This window comes from Maylandia zebra, linkage group LG9 (genome assembly GCF_041146795.1).
Source record: "Maylandia zebra isolate NMK-2024a linkage group LG9, Mzebra_GT3a, whole genome shotgun sequence".
Classification (NCBI taxonomy): domain Eukaryota; kingdom Metazoa; phylum Chordata; class Actinopteri; order Cichliformes; family Cichlidae; genus Maylandia; species Maylandia zebra.
In genome coordinates, this window is record NC_135175.1 from 22,886,521 (window position 1) to 22,908,183 (window position 21,663).

General features: G+C 41.2%; 1 protein-coding gene across 15 annotated transcripts in view; it reads right to left on the reverse strand.

Moving 5' to 3' along the window:
- Positions 1–21,663, reverse strand: part of kiaa1217 (KIAA1217 ortholog) — a 129,636-nt gene that overhangs the window by 97,101 nt on the left and 10,872 nt on the right. For 2 of the 15 annotated variants that reach the window (XM_004546801.6, XM_004546798.6), the window contains exon 1: positions 4,168–5,403. The exons of 1 other annotated variant lie outside the window; for it this stretch is intronic. In XM_004546801.6, the coding sequence (XP_004546858.2) occupies positions 4,168–4,510 (343 nt within the window). In that variant the 5' untranslated portion in view covers positions 4,511–5,403. Of the gene's footprint in view, positions 1–4,167; positions 5,432–21,663 lie in introns of those variants that run through there. 12 more of the 15 variants (XM_023155510.3, XM_012917912.5, XM_023155512.3 and 9 more) reach the window with 10 other exon arrangements.

A 21,663-nucleotide genomic window follows, 5' to 3' on the forward strand; every position in this document is an offset into this window, starting at 1 on the left:
TCACAGATCCTCAAGAATGAAAACTTTTATATAAAAAGTCACTTAAACTGATTCCTGAATTCAAATGACATATCTGTTTTACTGGGCCAGTTGTTGTGGTGGTGGGAGCATTTTGTATTCTTAATAACTCTTGTGTGTCTGATGGTTGTCAAAGAAGAAAAAGTCTGGGACAACTGGTGGCTTTAAGAGTCACGAGAGACTGCAATTACTGTAATCCCCACTTTTGGGTTCAGTTTCAAAGAAATGGATGATCGCATCCCAATTCAGAAACGCATTCCCATCACACAAAACAGCGTCTCCTACAAGGAAGTGAGACAGCCACTCATAGATACAAACTGTCCCTATTACTCAAGATTATTAACAATTAATGATTGTGCAAAGCTGTGAAATATACTGAAGGGTGAGCAGAATTACATGCAGAAACATGTAACCCAGTGAATCACGTCCATATGCTACTAACACTGTTGTCAACAGGAAGCAGTCTTAATAACCTCTGACACTTGAAAACAAGCTGAAGCAACTCTTCACATACTGATGTGGTAACACATTTCAAAACCACGCGAGGCAGAAAAACTCAATAAAACCCGAGTGCAGCCCATGTCTGGACTAGCTAAGCAAATGCAGGCATAATTTACAACCTTTTATTGACACACTTTCTCAATCACCAGACGGTGAGGTCATCCAGAATCTGAGCAGTGACTTTTATCTCAAATGCATCTTGAGAACAAATCCTTGCCCGACTGGTCAAAGGATCAAAGGATTTAAATGCTTATTCACAAGCAGCAAAACTTTCAAGTTTCAGAAGAAATACAGAAAAGCGTCTGCGAGGTTTGAAGATAGCAACGACTGATGTGAGTTAGAGAAAGGTTAAGTCATTATCAGCCAAAGTCTTTCCAGACTTTAACCTTTCCATGGAGTTTTATCAACTTCCCTGCTAGCTTTGCACAATAGTTCGGGTTGATGTTTATGGTTAACTCTTTAATTCCAGAAAATAAAAGCATGAAGATGAATGGACTGCACTTTTAGAGGATAAATAACAGTAATCGTGCCTTGAAAAGTTGGAATATAAAAATACACCTTCATCAGTTAAGGTAATACAATCTTACTTGGTTTGGTACACTCAGTAAGTAATAATGGTTGATAACAGCGACTGGTGTGTAACTGATGTTATAGCGGAAGTTATCTTGTTGAATTCTCACTTTTTTTTGCTATTTTTCATGTTTTAGAATTGGTTGTAGGTGTGAATGTGAGCGTGAATGGTTGGTTGTGTCTAAAGCCCTGAGATAGACTGGTGACTTGCCCTGGGTGTCACCCCCCTTTCACCCTACAACATCTGGGATAGGACCCAACTCACACTGTGACCATGAGCAGATGGAAGAAAACGGATGGATTGTTCACCACGGTGACCGTTGTTTACTGTAACTGAAGATCACCTCCAAAGTACAGCTTGGTCTAATTAATCCTGGTCTGATTATTCTTTTCTAGTTTTGAATGGCAGAAGACTCGACTGAACTAAACAGACCCCAGACCTCCATCCCACCCTACATCCTTGAGAAGAATTTTTTGCGAGCTAAGCCTTATCATCCAACATCAGAGCCAGACCTCACTAATGCTCTTGTTGCTGCAAATCCTAACAGCCGGGTTCTAAATCTTTTTCAAAGCCTTCTCAAAAGACGGAGGTTTCACAATCACATTCAGGTTTAAAGCCTGGGTGTCAGCTTCCTTTTTTCTGAACTTGGCATACTCGATAAGAAGTAAATCCAATCTATAAATGCACATATAAGATGAGCGACACCTAAAGAAAAAAAGCGTTTGACAAAATGTTTGATAGTGGTTTGCTGCAGTGTTTTGCACCATCAAGGGAAAGCTGGACTTTAATGTATGCTTGACACTTGTATTACACCCTCCCTGGACAGAAAATGTCAAACGGATTTTGCTTTTTGGTGGAAGCTGCCACTTTAAGGATGAAATTGGGCCCTTTGGTGAGCAGCAGTCAGCTCTGAAGCTTTCACACGGCGGAAATGTCACCTGTCATACGGACTTACTGTTTGCTAGCACTATGTGCATCACTTCTGTTTGACCCTCTGGGTCTGTGCTTTAGCTACCGTCATGCCCTATAACTGCAATTAGCTTGGGAGATCGAGACCTGCTGCCGTCAGAACCCCCTGCATTAACCAGCCTGGCTTGTATAGAGACTATGAATGACTAGGGAACACGAGGAGCTGCCCATTAGGTTGCAATGAAAGGGTATTTAATAGTGCTGGCCTACTTAAAATCGATTCTTGGGCAGCACATGACTCTATGTAGTGAACAGCAGTTCCATGTCCTGTAAAAGTAAAGCGTGATGTATCAAAGGGTAGAGGAATCACTCCACTGTATAGCCAGTTTCTAGAGAGACTGAAGTGCTGATGCACTGGCTTTTCAGTGTAGAACTTCAAAGTTACTGTCCAGAAATGTAGAGTTCTCTCAGCCTTCAAAAAAAAAAGCTTTTTGAAATGCACAGTGGGACATGGGTGAAATATAGAGAATACACACAGTTAATCTATTCTTTTTCATGGTCTTTTGTGAGTTTATACGTGTGTGTGTGGGGGTGGGTGGGTGGTGATGGTGGCATCTTTCAATAACCGATTCAAATGCTGTCAAAGCTAGACAGGAGAAAAAGGAATGAAGAGGAGAAAAACTCGTGGAGAAACAAAAGTGAAGAGGGTGTTGTTGAGACAAAGAAACACAAGACAGTGAGCAAAAGAAAAATAATGAGTGAGATGGGAAAAAAGCAGAACTGCGCAAGAAGATAAAAGAAGAATTACTTTAAAAAGTAGAATAATGCTTTCTATGTCCTTCAGCTGGAGGTGTATGTTGTGTTCAGTTTAGATTTTAGGTCTAATTTCCTGCTCCTATCTCTTCTTTTTTTTTAAAAGTAGCTTAGTTACTTGTATTGGAAGCAAATGAACTGAGTAGAAACTGACCTTAACACTTAAAAAAGGAATCCACTGTGTAGAAAGGCCATTTATTTCTATAACACCACAAAGAGCATCTGGTTTCCAGTACAAACTGCCCCCCTTATAACCTGTCTTTACTGCAGGGAGGGATTCGCACACAGAAACAGCTCCAGACCTGTTGATTTCCCAGCATGCCCTGCTTACATTCCTGACCTCCTTCTGTCACTCTTTTACTTGACTCACCCCTGTTGCCTACATCGACGTCACCCCCCCCCCACACTTAAAACCCCCTCACACTCCTCAACTGCTGCCTCTGACTACAGGCTGAGCAGTCGAGAGTGATTCGAGAGTGATTGTCAGTTCGCATTTTAAAAGATAAGAAAAAAAAGATAGTAACAGCTTGTATGCACAGAGGACACAAATTTCACCCTCGTGGAATCTTGGTCAAGTTGCCTTTGAGAGTGTGAGGTGACTGTGTCCTGATGAGACATGAAAGCCGCTGCCCTGCAGAGCTGTGAATCTAGTGAGAAGGCCAAAAGGGAACGATACTTTGCTCAACCTTCTTGCCTCATTTTTTTCAAAGAAAAATGTGCACCCAACAGAGTTGAACACAGTGCGATAGTGAAAAAAGATCCCATAAACAGTTGTTTCTCCCAGCTCAGACAGATCATTACTCAGTGTCCAAAGACAAACCTTTCCCATTTGTTTCGGTGAGACCAATACATCAGCACAGGAGAGTTAAGGCTACACAAGGCACAAGAGAAGAAACATTGAACACCACTAATGCAACATGGTGTCCAGCAAAAACTCTTTTTTTAATCCTGCTCTCATTGGGAGGAGTCTGGCATTCAAAAATTCTTAAAACTCATGGACATACGAGTCAAAGTGGATGCTCTGATTCCTGTTTGATCTGCTTATTGGCTGTGGGGACATGTTATCGTCAGTGAAAATATATCATTTTTTTCAGTCTGATTTCAAGGCCTATGAAGTGCACATGCTTGTACCCATCCGTTGTCACGAGACAGGGAAGAGACAGCAGATAAAAGTCATAAACCTAAAGTGTTAAACAGTCTATAAGGATGCAGACAACACAACTTGGACCATGACAGTAGCAATGACTGCACTGTTTGCAAGCTGAAATCAATTTGTAATTTCTAGTTTCTACTGCGAACAGATCATATTTTCACACGTAAAACATTACTGCGGTGTGTGTTTGTTTATTACTTACTGTGTTTAGAGCCTTGCTGGTGACTTGACACTTTAGGTGGGCTGATCCTGCTTTTGGCAGGGACCCCCTCCATATTTTGGCTCTTCTCACCTGGATTCTGGCTAGGGGCCTGAATCTCAGACTGGGTCTCACTCTGTGCTTTGTCCCGTGCCACAGCTGCCGTTAAAGACTTTTGTCTGCTCAGGATAGCATCACTACCTGCTCTCATCAGCTTCTCGCCCACGCTCAGGACCCGGGTTCGACCTGCAAAAGCGGGCGCACTGGGGTATTCCTTCCTTGGAGAGGGCAGCTTGGATCCACCCCCTGCCGGAGGGGGCCGCGAAAGCCTGGAGGCTTTAGACATCCTGCAGGTTAGTGGATCAGTAAAGCTTCTCTATCCCTCTCAGCTGATGGTACTGCAGCTATGTCCCATGAGCAATCCAGAAGTTTCTTAGGTCTCAGTGAGTGTGACTCTGTTACTCTTTAGCTCCAGCGTGCTGTGTGGTGGTGCAGGTAGGCTGACAGGGCCAGACGGAGGGAGGGCAGGAGGGAGGGCACTTTTGGGAAACTGGGTGGGAGGCAAAAATGATGGTGAGGGGGTGGGGAGCTGTGTGGTTGGAGGTTAATAGCTCCTTGGAAGGTGTTGCCTTCTCCTGGCGTGGCCTCCTGAGATCATCATCCAAAGCAAACGGTAGATGTGTGTGTGTATGTGTTGGTAAATGGGTGTGTGTGTGTGTGTGTGTGGATAAACCTGTGGAGTGACAGGATGTGCTGTGCCAAATGCAAACAGAAAGTCAGGTCTCCAGTGTCAGCGCATTCCGGCTTCTTAATCCCCTCTCTGCCTCTCTTTTCGCGTCTGTCACACTCTCTCGTTCTCCATCGCCCTCTCTCTTTTTCTCGTGCCCCCTCTCTTCTTCACTTACGCTCATAATATGGTTGTCAACTTCTTCTCTTCTACTTCATGGTAAATACTTCTCCCCCATGTCACTGTCCTCTTGCGCCTCGTCTCTCCTCTTCCCTTTTGCTTCGGTTCACTCGCTCTTCTTTGCTGATGCACAGCGGGTAACCATCCCAGCGCTCCGGCAGGCGGTAAACAGAGAGAGTGAGAGAAAAAGATTTAGAGACTGCGAGAGAAAACGGGGGAGGAAAAAGAGCACCGGGGATACAGAAAAAGTGCCGGCAGAGGCTTTGTGGAGGAGCCCTGCTCTTCAGGTGCAGCTGCTCAAGCTGTTCCAGATGTGTGTGCAGCACTTCACGTCATCAGCCAACCGCTCAGAGCCACGCTCTGGTAGAATCACCACTTCACCTCGTCCTATTTTTCCTTTTCCCTCTCTTTGTTCATCTTTTTGCTCTGATGGTCTCTAGTTATTAACATCCAGTCAGCCTGTAGCCTTCCCAATGTGATGAGATGTTCGGCTTCCAGAGGCAGGAATGCACACACACGCACACACAACACAACACACTCAGTGGTGGAATTTACAGAGAATTACAGAGCCCTAAGAAGTGGAATGTTACAGCGTGTGTGTGTGCAAAACACACACAGAGAAGCTATTCTGAACTGCGGCACCGACGACATCGGCTGTGACAAGGGAAAAAAAAGAGAAAAGAAGTTGGCTGGGAGAGAAAAAGACAGGAACATCAAGCTCTTCTCTCTCTCCGAATCCCCCAAAATACTCTCTTTTCTCACATAAAGCAAACACATTTCTTTTTCTTTTTTTCTGACAATGTGCTTGAAACAATCAGCTGACCCATGAAATTTCTTCTACAGCACACAGTGATCACTGCCAGACAAGCACATAAAAGTATGAATCCATGTTGGTAAGGCAAGCAGAGAAAGAGCATAAAGAAGCAGCTTTCAATCTTAAAAGCAAAACACTTGTCATTTATTTTTATCTGTTTATATGGTGTAAAAAATTTAGATATGTACATACATCTCTTTCTCTCTCTCTCTCTCTATATATATATATACACACAGTTTGCTGATGCTGACAGGCTCATTAACTCTACCAGCAGGTCACCTTTTTTTTTTTAAGCTCTGAGGCTGTGGCACTTGTGTAATATTAACAAGGATGCAAAATGGACATGTGATATATTGCACAGGGATGTGATTGCGTGCGTACTGACTAAGCACTAGAAAATGGATTACAGTGAGCGAAAGGATCAACTGTGGCCAGGCAACACATTATAAAAGAGCAACAATCCACATGGACTGGGCTACGAGCTCAGTGATGATTTCTCTTTTTGAACCGGTTCTGCACCACTCAGATAGGAAAAAAAAAAAAACACAGAAAAGTCCCAATACAGAAAAGCCAGATGTGACATCCACTGCTATGCTTGGAACTATTAAACCGGATGGCATGATTAAATAGCGCAATAGAAGTTTACATAGCAATTTAGAGGTAAAACACACACATGCACTCTCTGTACAGAAGATTTAAGCTCCTCCCTCCAGCGGATTGCCATTTTCACTACTAAGCCCTCTCATCATGATGGGAAACATTACTCATCATATAGATATGAACTAATAATTATATGGCCACATATCTGTATTGCTTTAGATAAAGAGCAAAGCAGATTGACCTACATACTTTCCCAATGAACCGTTCGCTGACAAAAAATCTGAGGGCTAAGAACCTCATGGGAACTGCTGTATGTCAGATGGATTTTAGAAAGGGAGAAAAAGTGAAGAAGCTAGAGACATTACCATAAGATTAAACATCAGAATTGTGTCAGATTATATTTCTGTGTCACCCGTTTGGCAGAGTTCTCCCATGTTTACGAAATCGTAATGCCAAGGATTACGTCAATCCTAAAAAATAAAAAAAGTGACCGTGATAAAACCAACTCCATATAGGTTTTACTCTGTGACTGAATGGTAACTCTCTCATACTATAGTTGAAGCTATTTGTGCATCTGTATGCTGGGAGTAAATGAAAGCCCTCTTTGTGGGCTGGATGCCTCCCAGGCTTGAAGCCAGTTCTGACTGTACAGCAGACAAACGCCGGGAACTTGATTCAAAGGCTTTTAAAAACATAGTATTTAGGCATGGGAATGTAATTTGAGTTTCCCAATTGAGCCTGCAATGTGATACATTATAAAATAGCAATATCCAGACATGGCATCGATGTGCGTTTCAAACTAGAGGAGCAAAACAATCACCCACAAGTATTCCACATTCAGAAATAGTCGACGTGTCATTTGAAGCTTTGTAAGATCACAAAAGACGCAGGAATAAGTAGTAGGGTTTAAGAGTGTAATAATGGACTGAAACAGAAGATGGCAGTACTGCATGTACAAGGATGCCAGCTGCCGTTAAACCCCGAAGAAGAAGAAGCTGTGTCCCAGAATTCATAGCGCAGCCCTGCTCAGTTTCCAACAATGGCGGCAGCTAGTTAGTTTTAATATTGCTCTTATTATTCTTTCTGGGTCACAAAATAAACGTTTAACATATTTTCAGGCGAGAATGTAACTGTGTAAACCTCAAATATCTGCTCAGTTTATCAAGACACCAAATATTTTCAAAAGTGCTCCGACGTTTTCGGAGACGTCTGTTACCCACTAGCTCGATAGCTAGCCGGGGGCAAGGCTCACTAGAGCCCGTGAGAGCACCGGACTCCCGGCAAATCGTTTTCAAACCCACCACCGTCTTTCGCTACTCAGGTTAAATATATATAAGTCACTTAGATAACTTCAATGTTATTGTTTGGCTTTTTTTTAGTATTTTATTTGTTCCTGAGTAAATCGGTTTGGCTGAGATTAAAGTTATAGTTTTTGTCTGTGAAGGTTCTCAGTCATCCAGGTCATCGTAGTCAAAGGAGCTTGCAAAGAAAAGCGTCTGGACTTCTTTAAGTTGCTTGAAGACGTTTCACCTCTCATCCAAGAAGCTTCTTCAGTTTTAAGGTCAAATGGTGGGGAGTCCCAGATTTAAACCTAGTGGGAGTATCCCCCCACAGAGGGACAAAAGGACCCCCTGATGATCCTCTAATCGCCTGAGCCAAGGTGTGAAACTGGGTGTGGGTCCCAATCAGCCAGGGTTTCGGGTGAGATCATTGTGAAATCTGGCCCCACCTTATCATGCGAATTCCTGAGATCAGATGGCCCAGGATGTGAGTGGGCGTTAAGGCGTCTGGGGAGGGAACTCAAAACTGGATTATAGATGGCAGAGAGTTGGTGTCGTAAACCACCGCCTCTGTTCAAAGATGGTCGCTCACAGTGGACATAGATGGCTTCTTTCACTCCTCTTTCAAACCATCTGTCCTCTCCGTCCAAAATGTGAACATTGGCATCCTCGAAAGAGTGTCCTTTATCCTTAAGATGCAGATGGACTGCTGAGTCTTGTCCTGTCGAGGTGGCTCCTCTAAGTTATAGTTTTTACATAGCTGAACAAACGTCAAGCAGACAACTGATTATCAGAAGTGTGAGATATTTTAGATAGCAAGGAGTTTATTAAACTTCACCGAAACAATCTGCAAATTTCATTAAAATTTAATAAACTATCATCTTGTCTTTATTTTTAGTTAGCACATACCTTAAACACTTAAAGTTGTAAGCTAATGATAGTTATATAGGAGCAGATGCTGCTGGTGCAATAAGCTGTACGCTTTACGTCCAACGGATGCATGATCTGATTAGTCGACTAATCGCAAAAATAATCAGTGACTAGTCGATTATCAAAATAATCGTTTGTGGCAGCCCTACTGTCAATGTTTCAAATATAAGCAGGGAGTAGGCAGCAGTTGGAGGACTGATATGTTTGAGTTGTGGCACTGTGGCATTGGTGGTTATAGGAGCAAAATCCTAGAAAACTTCTGCTTATGGCTTATATGTGTGGGTAGGAGGGGCTGTTTGGCATACTTAAGAACGTTAGAAGACTCAGCAGGGTTGTCTGAGTGCCTTTGTGGTATTTCTCTAATTAACTGCCTTCAGAATCTGACAGTTATTATTAGACCTGGGGGCAGAGGTTAAAAACTCACTCCCCATTAACTGAGCTGTAGCCTCAGCTTCCTGTATATTTTCCAGCATATGCACAGTTTTTGATAATCAGCAGAACGCTTGCTGTCAGACCTGACAAACGTCTGACAGAGATAGTCTAAAGCTGCTATCACAAACATTTTTGTCATAATAGGTCAGGTGGTTATTTCTGTGACTTTCTGTGACTTTCATCCAATAATTTTTATTTTACCCAGACGCAGCTCTATTTTCTTATCCCTATCATCACTTTCAAAACACATTTTTCTTTAGTAAAATGCCTTTAAAATTGAATAATGACCAAAACAAACTGTGAACATCAGCAACGTGGCTTATGATGAACTTGAAAGTGCTTATTTACTATGCAAGAATCTTTATATTTTGCTTCAAAGGAGCCAGACTTTCTTGCAGCCTGTTGAAGAAACATATTTTTCCAATTTTTTTTTGTGTTGAATAGTCAAAAAATTGCAAAAATAAAACAGTTTGACAGACAAAATTTTTTATTTTTGCAGCAACAAGGTGATTCCCCCCAAGAGCTACTTGGCACGCCTCAACATGATGCGCTGTGGGTCCTTAAAAATTCTGAGGAAACTGAACAGGTGAAGGACAAAAAAAAGAAGGTGCAGGTCTAAAAAACAAAAAAACAAAAACATCTGCAGCAGTTGAACAGGAATCATATCCTTAAGAAACAGGAAAAATCCAGCAAAGACCTGAGATTGGACTGCATCTGGCCCTTCAGATGAGCAAGTGTTCACTGAAGTATCATCAGAAATGGGCTCAGTGGAAGGGTGGCTGTTAAGAAGCCATTCCTAACAACGGGAAATCCAAATTTAACATTTTTGGTTTGAATCATTATTGATATATACAGAGGTGAGGAGTGACCGCAGGGTGGAGGCTCTGTCATGGTTTGGAGCTTGTCAAAATCTGTGAAATTATGAATGCAGAAAATGTACTGTTAGATTTTTAGCCATGCAGTCCTGTCTAGAAAGCATCTGACAGCGGCTTCATTCATTAACAATGATCCCAAACACGCTGTCAGTGCACTAAAAAGGATACCTGAGTAAAAAAACATGCAATGGAACAATATCAGTCATGGATTGGCCTCCCCAGAGCGTGTAGCAGTGTGTAGCAGTGTGAGATCATCTTGGGGAGAACAGGACAAAAGCCAGCCAGCATCCAAAGAAGAGCTTTGAATGTCCTTCGGGATGCCTGGAGAACTATTCCTGATGACTAACTATAAAAACGACACAAAAGCTTGCCTAAAAAAGTCCAAGCTGTGTTGAAAAATATTGACTTTCAAGCGCATTAGAATTGTACAAACTCTGTTTTTGCCTTGTATTTCTGTGTATGTTTGCACATTTCAATAAATAGTTTTCACCTATTTCTCATTTTTACAACAAATACGAAGAAATAAGTTGTGGCTCACGACTTGCACAGCACTATTTTGGAAAACGCCCGTCTCTTTATCAGCAAAAAGCTCCAGTATGTTCACCAACTTTGTCTGGGAGCTGTTTCGCGTTGAGCAGGTGGGTTTATCAGAGCTGATTTCCTGGAAACAGCTGTCTGCTGTGGTTGATGAGAGCTAAAAAGAGGGAATCAAAGCTGCGGATCACCGCAAAGTATCTGCAGACAGACTTGACTGTCTGTTCATGTAAAAAAAAAAAAAAAAACCCAAAACAAAAATGTCAGTATCTGTAACTTACAAAGGACAAGGAGGTGGACCTGAGAGTTGTGGGATTTAGGAGGGAACGGAGGTGGGAGAGGGTAAGTTGTGTATGTTTTCCAAGCCCTCGGGGGGTTGGTTGTTTCTTTTCCTACATTCCATCTCAGAGCTCCCTCCCAACCATATCGTGAATCATTACTGACTGTAACATTCACTCAATATCAGCAGCTGAATCAGTTACTGAAGGCACACTACAAGCTTGACAGAAACGCACAGGCACACACAGACACAACAGCAAGCAGGGAGGCAACTTGTGCTACAGTGTCTATGTGCAAAAATGCAGATTTTCAAACTAGGCTGCAACGCTCTCTCTCTCCTGGCTTTTCTGTCATCGTCCAGGACGCATTACACACCGCCACAGAAATACTGTTGAATAATTTTTAAACATACAGCTCATTGGAAACTGCTGTATCGTGTAGAACGGGTTTAGTCGATTTAACCAGGCAACCCACATCACTGAGAGTCAAACTCTCATGGAAGCTACAGTAAAATGTAAATGTTCTTCAGAATAACAGCTCCTCAGCCAAGCAAACCACCACATTTTTGTTCTCCGTACTTTACATACTCATAAAATGAACGTTTGAGTCTGTCTAGACCTCACACTCTGTTTAAAATTGATCAACAGCATCAACAACTTAAAACTATCCTTCTTTTTTCCAACACAAAATCCTTTACTCTCCTCTTTAGATTTAGCTGTTGGACTGGTTCCAGCTCCCAGGGTAAAGAAAAGGCAACAAAAGAAGTCTATAAGACGATGAGACTCACTGACAGTCAGAACCAATTAGTCCCAACGCTCTGCTGCTCCCTGGGGAAAGTCACCTAGCATGTCACATTATCTGCTGCTTCAAGACATTAAATGCAGGACTGATCACAGCAGCAGGGGCTGTCACTCACTCAACAGACAGCAGAGACGACTGCCCGGTCAGGAGAGCCGCTGTCTAGAGCATTATCATCAGCTGTTGCTTAAACAAACAAAATTGACGAAGGCGAGTCTACATTATTGTTGACTCATCTGTGCACTAATTAAACATCAGAGCGCGGCTTGATGTTTTAAAGCTGGCTACAGTCCACTCGCAACTCTTTTCTGATCAGACTGAAACTTAAAGGACGACACAGCAGCTTTCAGTAAGGCCACAGATAATAAGTAGGATATGTTATGTCGGTATATCATGAGCGATGAGCTGATATATACTCACTAGCCTCTTCATTAGTTGCACCTAAAGCCTTCAGAACTGCCTTAATTCCTTATGGCACAGATTTTTGAATCCATAGGAGGATCAGGCTGTGGAGAGATACATGCTTACATCGTGTTTGCGTTAAATTCTGACCCTACCAGCAGAAATCAAGACAATGGTCTTTTTTTTAATGTTCTGTTGCAGATTTTGTGAACTGTAGCTTTAGTTGTGTGTTCAGAGACACTCTTCTGAAATAAGTGGTTATTTCAATTGCTATTTCCTTCCTATCAGCTCAAAGCAGCACACTCACTGATCACTGGATATTTTCTCTTTTTGAGACTAATCTCTGGAAATCCCAGTAGATCGGCAGTTTCTGAACTACTCAGACCAGCCTGTCTGGCACCACCATTTTTCCTCACTCTGATGCTCAGTTCAAACTTCAGCAGTCATGTCTACATGCCTGAATGCACTGAGTTGCTGCCATGTGACTGGCTGATTACATGTTTGCGTTAACAAGCGGTTGAACAGGTGTACCTAATGAAGTGGCCAGCGAGCGTATATGATTTAGAACTAGGAGCACAGAACACAACAGAGTTGTCCTGCCAAACAAATTGCATGATACGTTTTTGTTAAAGAAGTACAGCTAGACTGTGACATATTTTTTTTATAAGATTTCTAGACTCTTGGTGGATTTGACACACGACACCACTGCTCGACAGCCTAAAATACACAGTGGTCTTTGTTACTTTGGCAAATTTACAAGTTTTTTAATTTATGATTTTCATCTGGTTGCGCTATGCTTCAAGTGTCTGATCACTAACCCTTGGAAACAAATTGCGTTTTTAAAGTTTCAAGACTTTTCAGGTGTGGTACCAGGTGTGGACATCTGGAATATGCTGAAATATAATAGAAAACTTCAAACTTCTCATTGGAGCCACTAAGCACAGAACGGGAGTTTCTTCAAAAGGAAATGATGAATTTATCTTCTCGTATCAAATGATTTCAGAGCACGTTAGAGCACGTTCAGAGAGTTTACAAGATCATCAAACAACTGCAGCTCCATGTAATTATAATGTGACTTAAGCAATGCCTGATGTGAGCGGACTGATCTGTTGTATGGACTCTACCATCTACCTTTAAAATGACCCCGACAGAAAGCAAACTCTATGGTCATACCATCTCATTTTGGTGTGATCTTGTCATTTTGTAACAGAGGAAGAGAATGAGCTGAATGAAGAGTCATTAACACAGCTTTTAGTAAGAATGCTGATTCTGCGTCACTGTGAAGTCTACCTCCTCAAGTCCTGTCTTTGGGGCCCCCCTGTGGCTTTATGAGTCACTCCGGCTCTCCACCCTCGACGGGCATGGACATGTGAGCAGTCACATGCGAACAGCCTCCTTACACACAGTTTGGAAATGTCCAAACATATATTTTCCCCCTTTTACCCCAGAGGCAGCGGCTAAGCGTTAAACTCACAGCCTCGTCCTATCCTTTACGCCTCAGCATTTTATCAGAGCTTAGCTTCTTATCTGGACAGCCTGTCGAGTATGTTATTGGAGGAAAACTGAATGCTTCTGCCTGAAGTCTATAAAGAGGATATGAGGACAGACAAACTACCTCTCCATTTAGACTGATGTAAATAAGAGGCTTCTCTGCTCTCTTTATGGCTTATTGATTTTTAGTTCAATCACTGGCTGCAGACCTAGACAGAAAGAGGAGAAAGCAATAAAAAGAAAAGAGACAGAGAGGTGTTGTTACCAAATCCTGAAAGAGCAGCATCTGTCTTACAACAAAGACAGAGCACATTCATAACAAATGATATCATAAAGCTCATGGGAGTGAAAAAGTATGGACTTGCATGCATACAATCCAGCAAAAAGTACCAGATTCTTATGGCATAGATTCCTGTGGTACAGTGCTTTCTGTCTCTGGTCAAGGTGGAAAACTACCAGACAGATGTGATAGGAAACCACAAAAAATGTATTATGTTGTGAAAACAATAGTACCTCTGTGAAGGAATTAGGCAGATGAGGTTTCAAACATCAGCTCTGAGCTCTTTTAGATTGAGCAGTCAAAGGCAAATGCTCCAAAGCAAAGGATACCCAGGAAAAACACTTCCATCGGCTCTTCTTCTCTTACAAGCTGGGAAAATATAAGATATTCAAAAGCAAATAACTCCAAGATGAGATATCTGAAAAACCTGTAATTTTATCTCCAAGCTGCTCGTCATTAGCGCAGCTTAATTAGATGTGAATATAAAAACATGCACACATGAAAACACCCAAGTAGGAGCACACGAAACCAAGCCGTAAGGGCCTGTTAGATCTTGTTTTTAGGAGCATGTAAACAGCTAGAAGGAGCTAAAGGAGCCTTTTAGGGAATCATATATTATGGAGGACGAACGATGGCGTGCTGGGACAGCTGCAACCTTGGTTTCTTTCTGCTTTTGGCTCTTAAAGAAAGAGGGATCAAGCACACGTTCAAATATAGACCATAAATTCACTCATGAGTAACAAAATAGCGCACAGAATTCAAGCTTTAACTTTATGGAAATATAAACTTACATGATGTGTGTCGTGTTCTTGGTTCAAAGGTCAGCAAATCCGGGGTCGAGCCAATAGGTGGTTCCACTTTATGTGTCTTTATTGATACATTTTATTTGTTTTCTCCTATTTTATTCACCAGTGAGCTCACATGGATATAATTCTATGGTGCAAAGAACAAAAAATATATATTTTCCAGACGATGGTGAGGATATTATGATTTAAAGGTAAGAAATGCTTCATCCTAGCTGACATATGCTGCTCAAGAATCTGCTGGCAGAACAATATGAGCCTTAATGTGGCCAACGATAAATCCTGCAGCAATTATTCAGGAGGTTTTTCAACCTGAAGTAACCAGTGTTTTATATCGATGACTTCCTCTCTACTGTCGCAGCTGCAGTGTGTCCAAATTTATGCTCACAACAGCTATTTCATTTGTGACCTTTAACATGTGAAAATGCCATTTGTCTAAGCGCTCTCAGGGGGATTGGAAATAATCTGTGTGTGTGTGTCTGTGTCTATATCCTGCATGTGTGCATGTCTGTGTGTAAACATGCTTGCCAAGAAAGTAGATTTTCATTAGAGGTTTTCATGGCTTCAGTCTCAAAACTGAGCTGACAGCTTTCAAATGAGCGATTACCAGCCCATAATTTTGCACACTTTCACTGGTAAAAACCACTCCGCACCACATCACAAATATATCAGTCATTTAAATTATATCACAAGTTGTAAATCAGACTATGTGGAACACACTATGGGAGTTTTACAGTGGTAAAGAGAGTGAGGCACGGAGGCATGCATAAAACATTATAGGATTGTTTACAACGTGACCTCATCAGTAATAAATTATTTGTCACCACTTAACAGTGTCTATTAAAATCTGTAATTAATTTCAAAGCTTGCTTTAATCTCAAAATCTTTATACGTACATGGGAAAAGGGAAGACAGATTAAGCTAGCCAGCCATGCATGGAGCTCTACAGAGCTTCAGTGGCATTAAATTTCTTCCATTCCTCATTGAGCATCTTGGGCCTCCTCCAGTGCATAAAACCGTTTATCCTGCAAAGTGCTTGCATGAGATGTGACTTACAGAACTGAGAAAAAATCTCGAGCCAACCTTCTTTTTTTTATGTGTGGTTATAAGCAATAGTTCTTCAGGCTTTCTGAAGGTCTTTTAAAGGTTTTCTTTGGGCACTGGTTGTTTTTTCACTCGTTGTAAGTCCCAACCTTGTACCTGAGCATTTTCCGATGTATGTTCGGTTGTTTGTCAGCCCACCTTACACGTACCTATGAATAATTCAAGCATAAAAAGGCGCCTCACTCAAAGCGTGTGCCACTGTTGTGTTCACACATAACAGACAACTTAGCAAAGAACCAATTTTAAACTGTCTTTTAGCCTGTCATAAAAATACATGATTAGTTCCCATTTTTTCAATTCAATCTATGCAAAATCATAAAAATAGCACAGTTCCTGAAACAGAAAAAAAAAATTTTTTTCACTAACAAAGTGATTCCCAAAGAGAATTAGCAATGTGGAGTGTCTCAGCATTCTGTGCAGTGTGTCCTTGAAAATAAAGTTGAAGTAAATGAAAAACAAAGGAAGCAAAAGGCCTAAAAAAAGTGATGAACAGTATCTGAAAGTCATATCCAGCAAAGACACGGCAACCCAGAGATAAATCTGGCTCTCGAGTTGAACTAGGTTCAGGTTACTTTATTTGTACCCGTAGGTAGATTTGGTCTACAGTCATGAGTCATCCATCCTCATTGCACATTTTCAACAGACAGCAGATACTGTAAGCGTGGTACAAAGCACTGTAAAAAAATAGCTAATAATAATTTTGAGCATCACATAACCAATAAAGTAACAAAGCTATGACAAAGGCTGAGGTATGCCAAATTAAAACTAGAGACAACAGCAACACGTAGTCTAAAGAGCTAAAAATGGTTTGGAATAGGGGGTTACAAGAAGTAGCCACATGGGGAATAACTGAGGGTGTTCTTTGGGTGTATTTTAGGGCAGAAACTATGCTGATCATGTTGATAAGTTATTTCAAATATGTTTTTTTGTACCACAACAATGTGTCACTCAAAGGGATGGGCGACAAGAACTAATTTTATAGTGGTGCTGCTATCAGTGTTTATGTAACCTTAATTCATTCAAACATATCTGATGTTTTCAAATGTCTAGTGACAATGTCTACACATGTTTCTTTTCCAACTATTTATTTATAAGTGACTTATGTATGTATGTATGTATGTATATATATGTATATATTGTACTATTCTTAGTTAGCGTATTGTCTGTCTTGTCTTAATGTTGGTTTAAAATGGAGCACTGTAACAAAAAATAATTTCCCCCAGGGATCAATAAAGTATTCTGATTCTGATTCTGAAAGTTTTCTGTGTCATCCAGTGATGTTTGTTAGTGCTGTGCTTTCCATTCGTGGCTGACAAAGGAGAATGTTCAGAGTGTGGATTTGCTTTTCTATATTTAATGAAAATGCAGATAAATGCAGTGCATGTATTTCAAAATGTAGTTGGCCATAAAAACCAGAAGCCAGAGGAAAGGCTGACAAATAAGGTTTTGTTTTTTTTACAAGAAGAAGTGCAGCATATTTTCTTGATTTATCATGACAGCCACTGAACTGGCATGCTCATGGTAATATGGTAACAATTGTTGTTGTTCTGAACTCAGGACAAAGTTACCTCCAGTTTTGAGCACTAAATGAGCAGTAGATCCATCTTTGTCAGTTAGGATATCAATCAAACCCATTCTTGATTGTTGAATCGGGAAAAACAAGAAAGGAAAAAAAGTATTTCATAGGGTAGCCACTGAATTTTTTTGTATAAGATTTACGACCCTTCATTACAGTGGAGTCTAGTTGTTTTAGGTACAGGATACTCTGTACCCAATTGTTAGCATAGCAATGAACAATGTCTCCTATATATAGTTAGCCTAAGTTTGAACTTAGCAGGAACTGTGCAGAACTGCTTTTGACCTTAGATGCACAACACCCAAACACCCTCAAATATGCTAAGCTTGGGTTGATAAGCTTTCAAAAGTAGCCATCCTCACTGTTCTGGCTACAGGGAGTATTAACAGTAGCATCAAAAAGGTATCAACTGACCTAATAGCCACGTGCAGAACAAGCTAGTATCAGTTACACATTTATATTACACATAAACATTAAGAGTTTTCGAGAGCCAGAAATCTAAGACAAAAAACCTACATAATAAGTATGTTTTTTCCTAAATGTATGTGTCTGTGTGTGTGCGTGTGTGCAGTTCCCAAAGTCTCTGCAGTAAGGGAGCAACAGTGGGGGCAAAGCGACACATGAACTGCAGTGACAGCAAACACCAGCATCCATGTCACAACACCACAGGAAGTCCTCCAGCGGTACGCATAGATGGGAGTGGGAAGACCTACATACACACACGTGCACTGCCACACAAACACACAAGGCTTCAGTCAGCAGCAGAGATCTGCTGAACCAACAGCATGGGCTCCGCCTGGATAAACGCGGGACAGAGATAAGCATCTGATGAGGAGGGACACAAAAGGAATGAAGACACGAAGGGTGGCACATTGGGGTCTAAATATGAGGTGTGAGATAGGTGGGTGGTGTTAAATTAAATCGCAGTTAATGGCGCTATGAGTGATGGGATGGAGGTAAAGTTGCATGACTGAATGGACAAGTAACAGGGGTGCAGGGGCCACTCATGCAAGATATGAGGCTGAGTTTTAAGGGTTTTCTCTCAAGACATAAAGAAACATATTCAGTAGCTCTGCTCCTCTTCAATATGTCATGCCTGAAATTCTGCAGGAATAATGGCCCCCAAGCTTTATGGTTTTCCTCTATGGCAATAATCTGAATTAACAGTCCAGTTCCTGGGCTAGAAATAGCATTTGCTTCAGGCTAATTGTAATAAATTGCATACAAAATAGCTAGCAGCAAATGTTGGCAGCCCAAGCTAAAGGGAAACAGTGCATTAAGTCAAAATGTACTGAAGGACAAATCTATTCTCACGCAACAACATATTTATCTGCTCAGTCTTGAGAAGCTTTGGGGGGAAAAAAAAACACAGGGTTTCTGTCAGTGTCATTTAGAAGTGAAATGTTTTGCAACCACTGACCGACAAGACTCACTCACAAGCTTCAAGACTGTGCTGTGCTTAAGCTCTACACTTCAGTGGGTCTTTATTTTCTAAAGTTAATTCATCAAACGTGTCTTTTCATGAGGAAAGGGAACATAACTAGAGCACCAGCCCACACGTGTTTTTGGTTGGCCTTTGTCCTTAGAACTTAGATCAGAGGTTAGTCAGGGCCCAACCCTCATCTGACATCTGCCCTGACCCTTTGCCTTGTCACAGGCTTGTGTACACACACGTTTCAGCCTTCGGGCCCAGTCCAGACTGAGCTGGACCCCCCTTTGGTGTGTTTCCTGCGCTTTGTCACACTTGGTCTCCCTAACCGTTTCTCCCGCTTCCCCAACGTGCTGATGAAAGAACTTCAGAGCCCTGATTCATCTGGGCCAAGGCCTCCTTAATGAAATGATGAACTCACTCAGAGACGCTCTGGGTGCCAGAGAGGCTGATTAAAGAAAGAGTGGGAGAGAGAGGAAGGATAAAATGTATAGAGGGGGAAAGGAGGGGGAAGAAATGCTCCTCTCTTGAGGTGGAACTAGTTCTTCAATCTCTGCTGCCCCACTGCTCCAAGTGGAAAAGGGAGGAGGGAGGACTTTGGCCAAAAAAACCCTGAGTCTGATCCTCATTAAGAAGCACAAAGAACATCAAAGACTAACCCCAAACCTCTATCAGTCAGGAGCACCCACAAACGCCATGATATTAAAAGTCCTGAGCGCCATTCAGTGTCAAGTTCTGAAGAAGGCGCAGGGACTCGGGTAAATCTGGGCCAGAGAGACTTTGAGGTTATGAAGGTCAGTGGAAAGTTTGAGCTAACTCTTCCTCACCTCAGTCACTCCCCACTGTGAAAAAGCTTTTTGATGGCAGAAAAAGTAAGCGGCCATGATAACTAGCAGCTGTGGGTTAATAATGTTAACTAGCAGCTGGGAGTACATTCTTGGCTCAGTCAACAATGGTTTAGTCACATGCACATGAGTCACTAATCAGCTTTACTTTCCAGTAACATTTATACTCTCGCTTTGAAGCTGGTCAAGGTCACTTCTTCAAGTGCTACTTCTTATAGCTACCCCATACAGATGATAACTATAGCAGTGGTAGTAATGATGTGAACATCTGAGGTAACGCTTGGTGACTTTTCTTTTTATTTGAATGCTAATCACAGTATGCTGTGTTTTCATTTTTAAAAAAAGATGGGAAACAACTTATCTATCATAATGAAAATGCTGATTATACCATCTTCAAGGCAAAGACAAGGCATCAGTTTATTTAACTGAAGTAATTTATTTTTTACAGTTACATTTGCTCTAACAGTAATTTCACTGTAAAAAAAAAAAATGTGTGGGCAGTAGAAAAAACACAAAGGTATAAAAAAGACGCACAAGAAAGAAAAAACAACCAGTAAAATTAGATTCTGGAGGCATTAAGGCATTTATTCATCATGGACTGGCTGAAAGTGTCAATTGTTAGAGAAATGGACTCTTAACCATAATAGTGCACGTCGCAGTTACAGTTTACAACAGTTAATGAGTATACATTTGATCTTGGTCATCCAAAATGTGCAGCTGGGCTTACTCTAATTGCATCATACCAAAATGACTCAACCAGCAGCGTCTGTTGTTGATACTGGGGACAAAAAACAGTAACAATGTCTGTTTTATTTGGCTCGGGTGAGGCATGAATCCAAAAAAAACTAAGTCTGAAATACTTATAAATTAATTGAATAAATTACAGCACACACACACACACACACACACACATGCAAACGTCTGTGATTTATGGTTCAGCTTAATGTCAAGTGGGGGGATGTCTTAAATATGGTCATCTCCGTCAAGTGGTATTCAAAAGAGCTCTGTGAAGAAAAGTCAGGAAGCCAGGAAAGGTTAGCTTAAAGTCACTGTAGTCAACTTTAAAGTGAGAGGAATTACAATACCTTGTTTCAGACATAATTAATTCCATAAAAATCTGGACAGTTACATAATTTCTGTAGTTTTGCCTTTTTCACACCACGGTGGATTTTCTCATTTCATCAAAAAAAAAAAATCAAGAAGTGCAAACTTTTAGCTTTAATTCAAAGGTTTTCACAAAAGTATTGCATTAAATATTTAGGAATTACAACCATTATTATTCATAGTTCCCCATTTTTACAGGCTCACTGACTGACAACCAGTTTCAACGTCAGTTGAGGCCTGTTCCCTTATCGTTTTATGAGAAATTAAGCAGATAAAAGCTCTGGAGTAGGTTCCAGAGTGCTGGATATGCATTTGATAGCTGTTCATCGGAAATCATAATTGCCATTACATGGGAAAACCAAAATAAACAAGCTAGCAAAACCTTTAGACATGGCAAAATCAGTAATCCGGTATATTCTTTAAATAAGGAATGCACTGCAACAGCAACAACAACAACAGCTCAGCAACACCAAAAGGCCGGAAAGACCACATGAGTTGACTAACGTGCAGGATGACAGAATTATTTCCATGATTAAGAAAAACAACTTCAAAACTTCTAAACAATTCAAGAATACTCTCAAGGAGTTAGACGTATCATGGTCAAGGTCTACAGTCAAGAGACGCCTTTGTGAATGCAAAAAGCACCGGCTGCACTCAAGAACCAAAGGCCAAAGTAGACTTTGTTAGAAATCATGTAACAGAACCTACGCAGGCCTTAAAAAAGTTATTTGGACAGGAGTTCTTTGGATTACGTCATTGGCATGTATGGCTCCCATCGGATCAGGGCCGCTAGTGTTTATTGATAATGTGATTGATGAGTGGGATGTAGCAGGATGAATTGTGTATGTAATGGCACACTGCAATGTCAAAGGAGATGCATAAGCATTTCTCAAGGCAAAGAAATTAGACATTCTTCAATGTCCAAATCAGTCTCAACCCAACAGAGCATGAATTTTATTTATCAAATACAAAATCAAACAAGCAGCACCTGGAAGCTCAACATTTCCTGATATCCA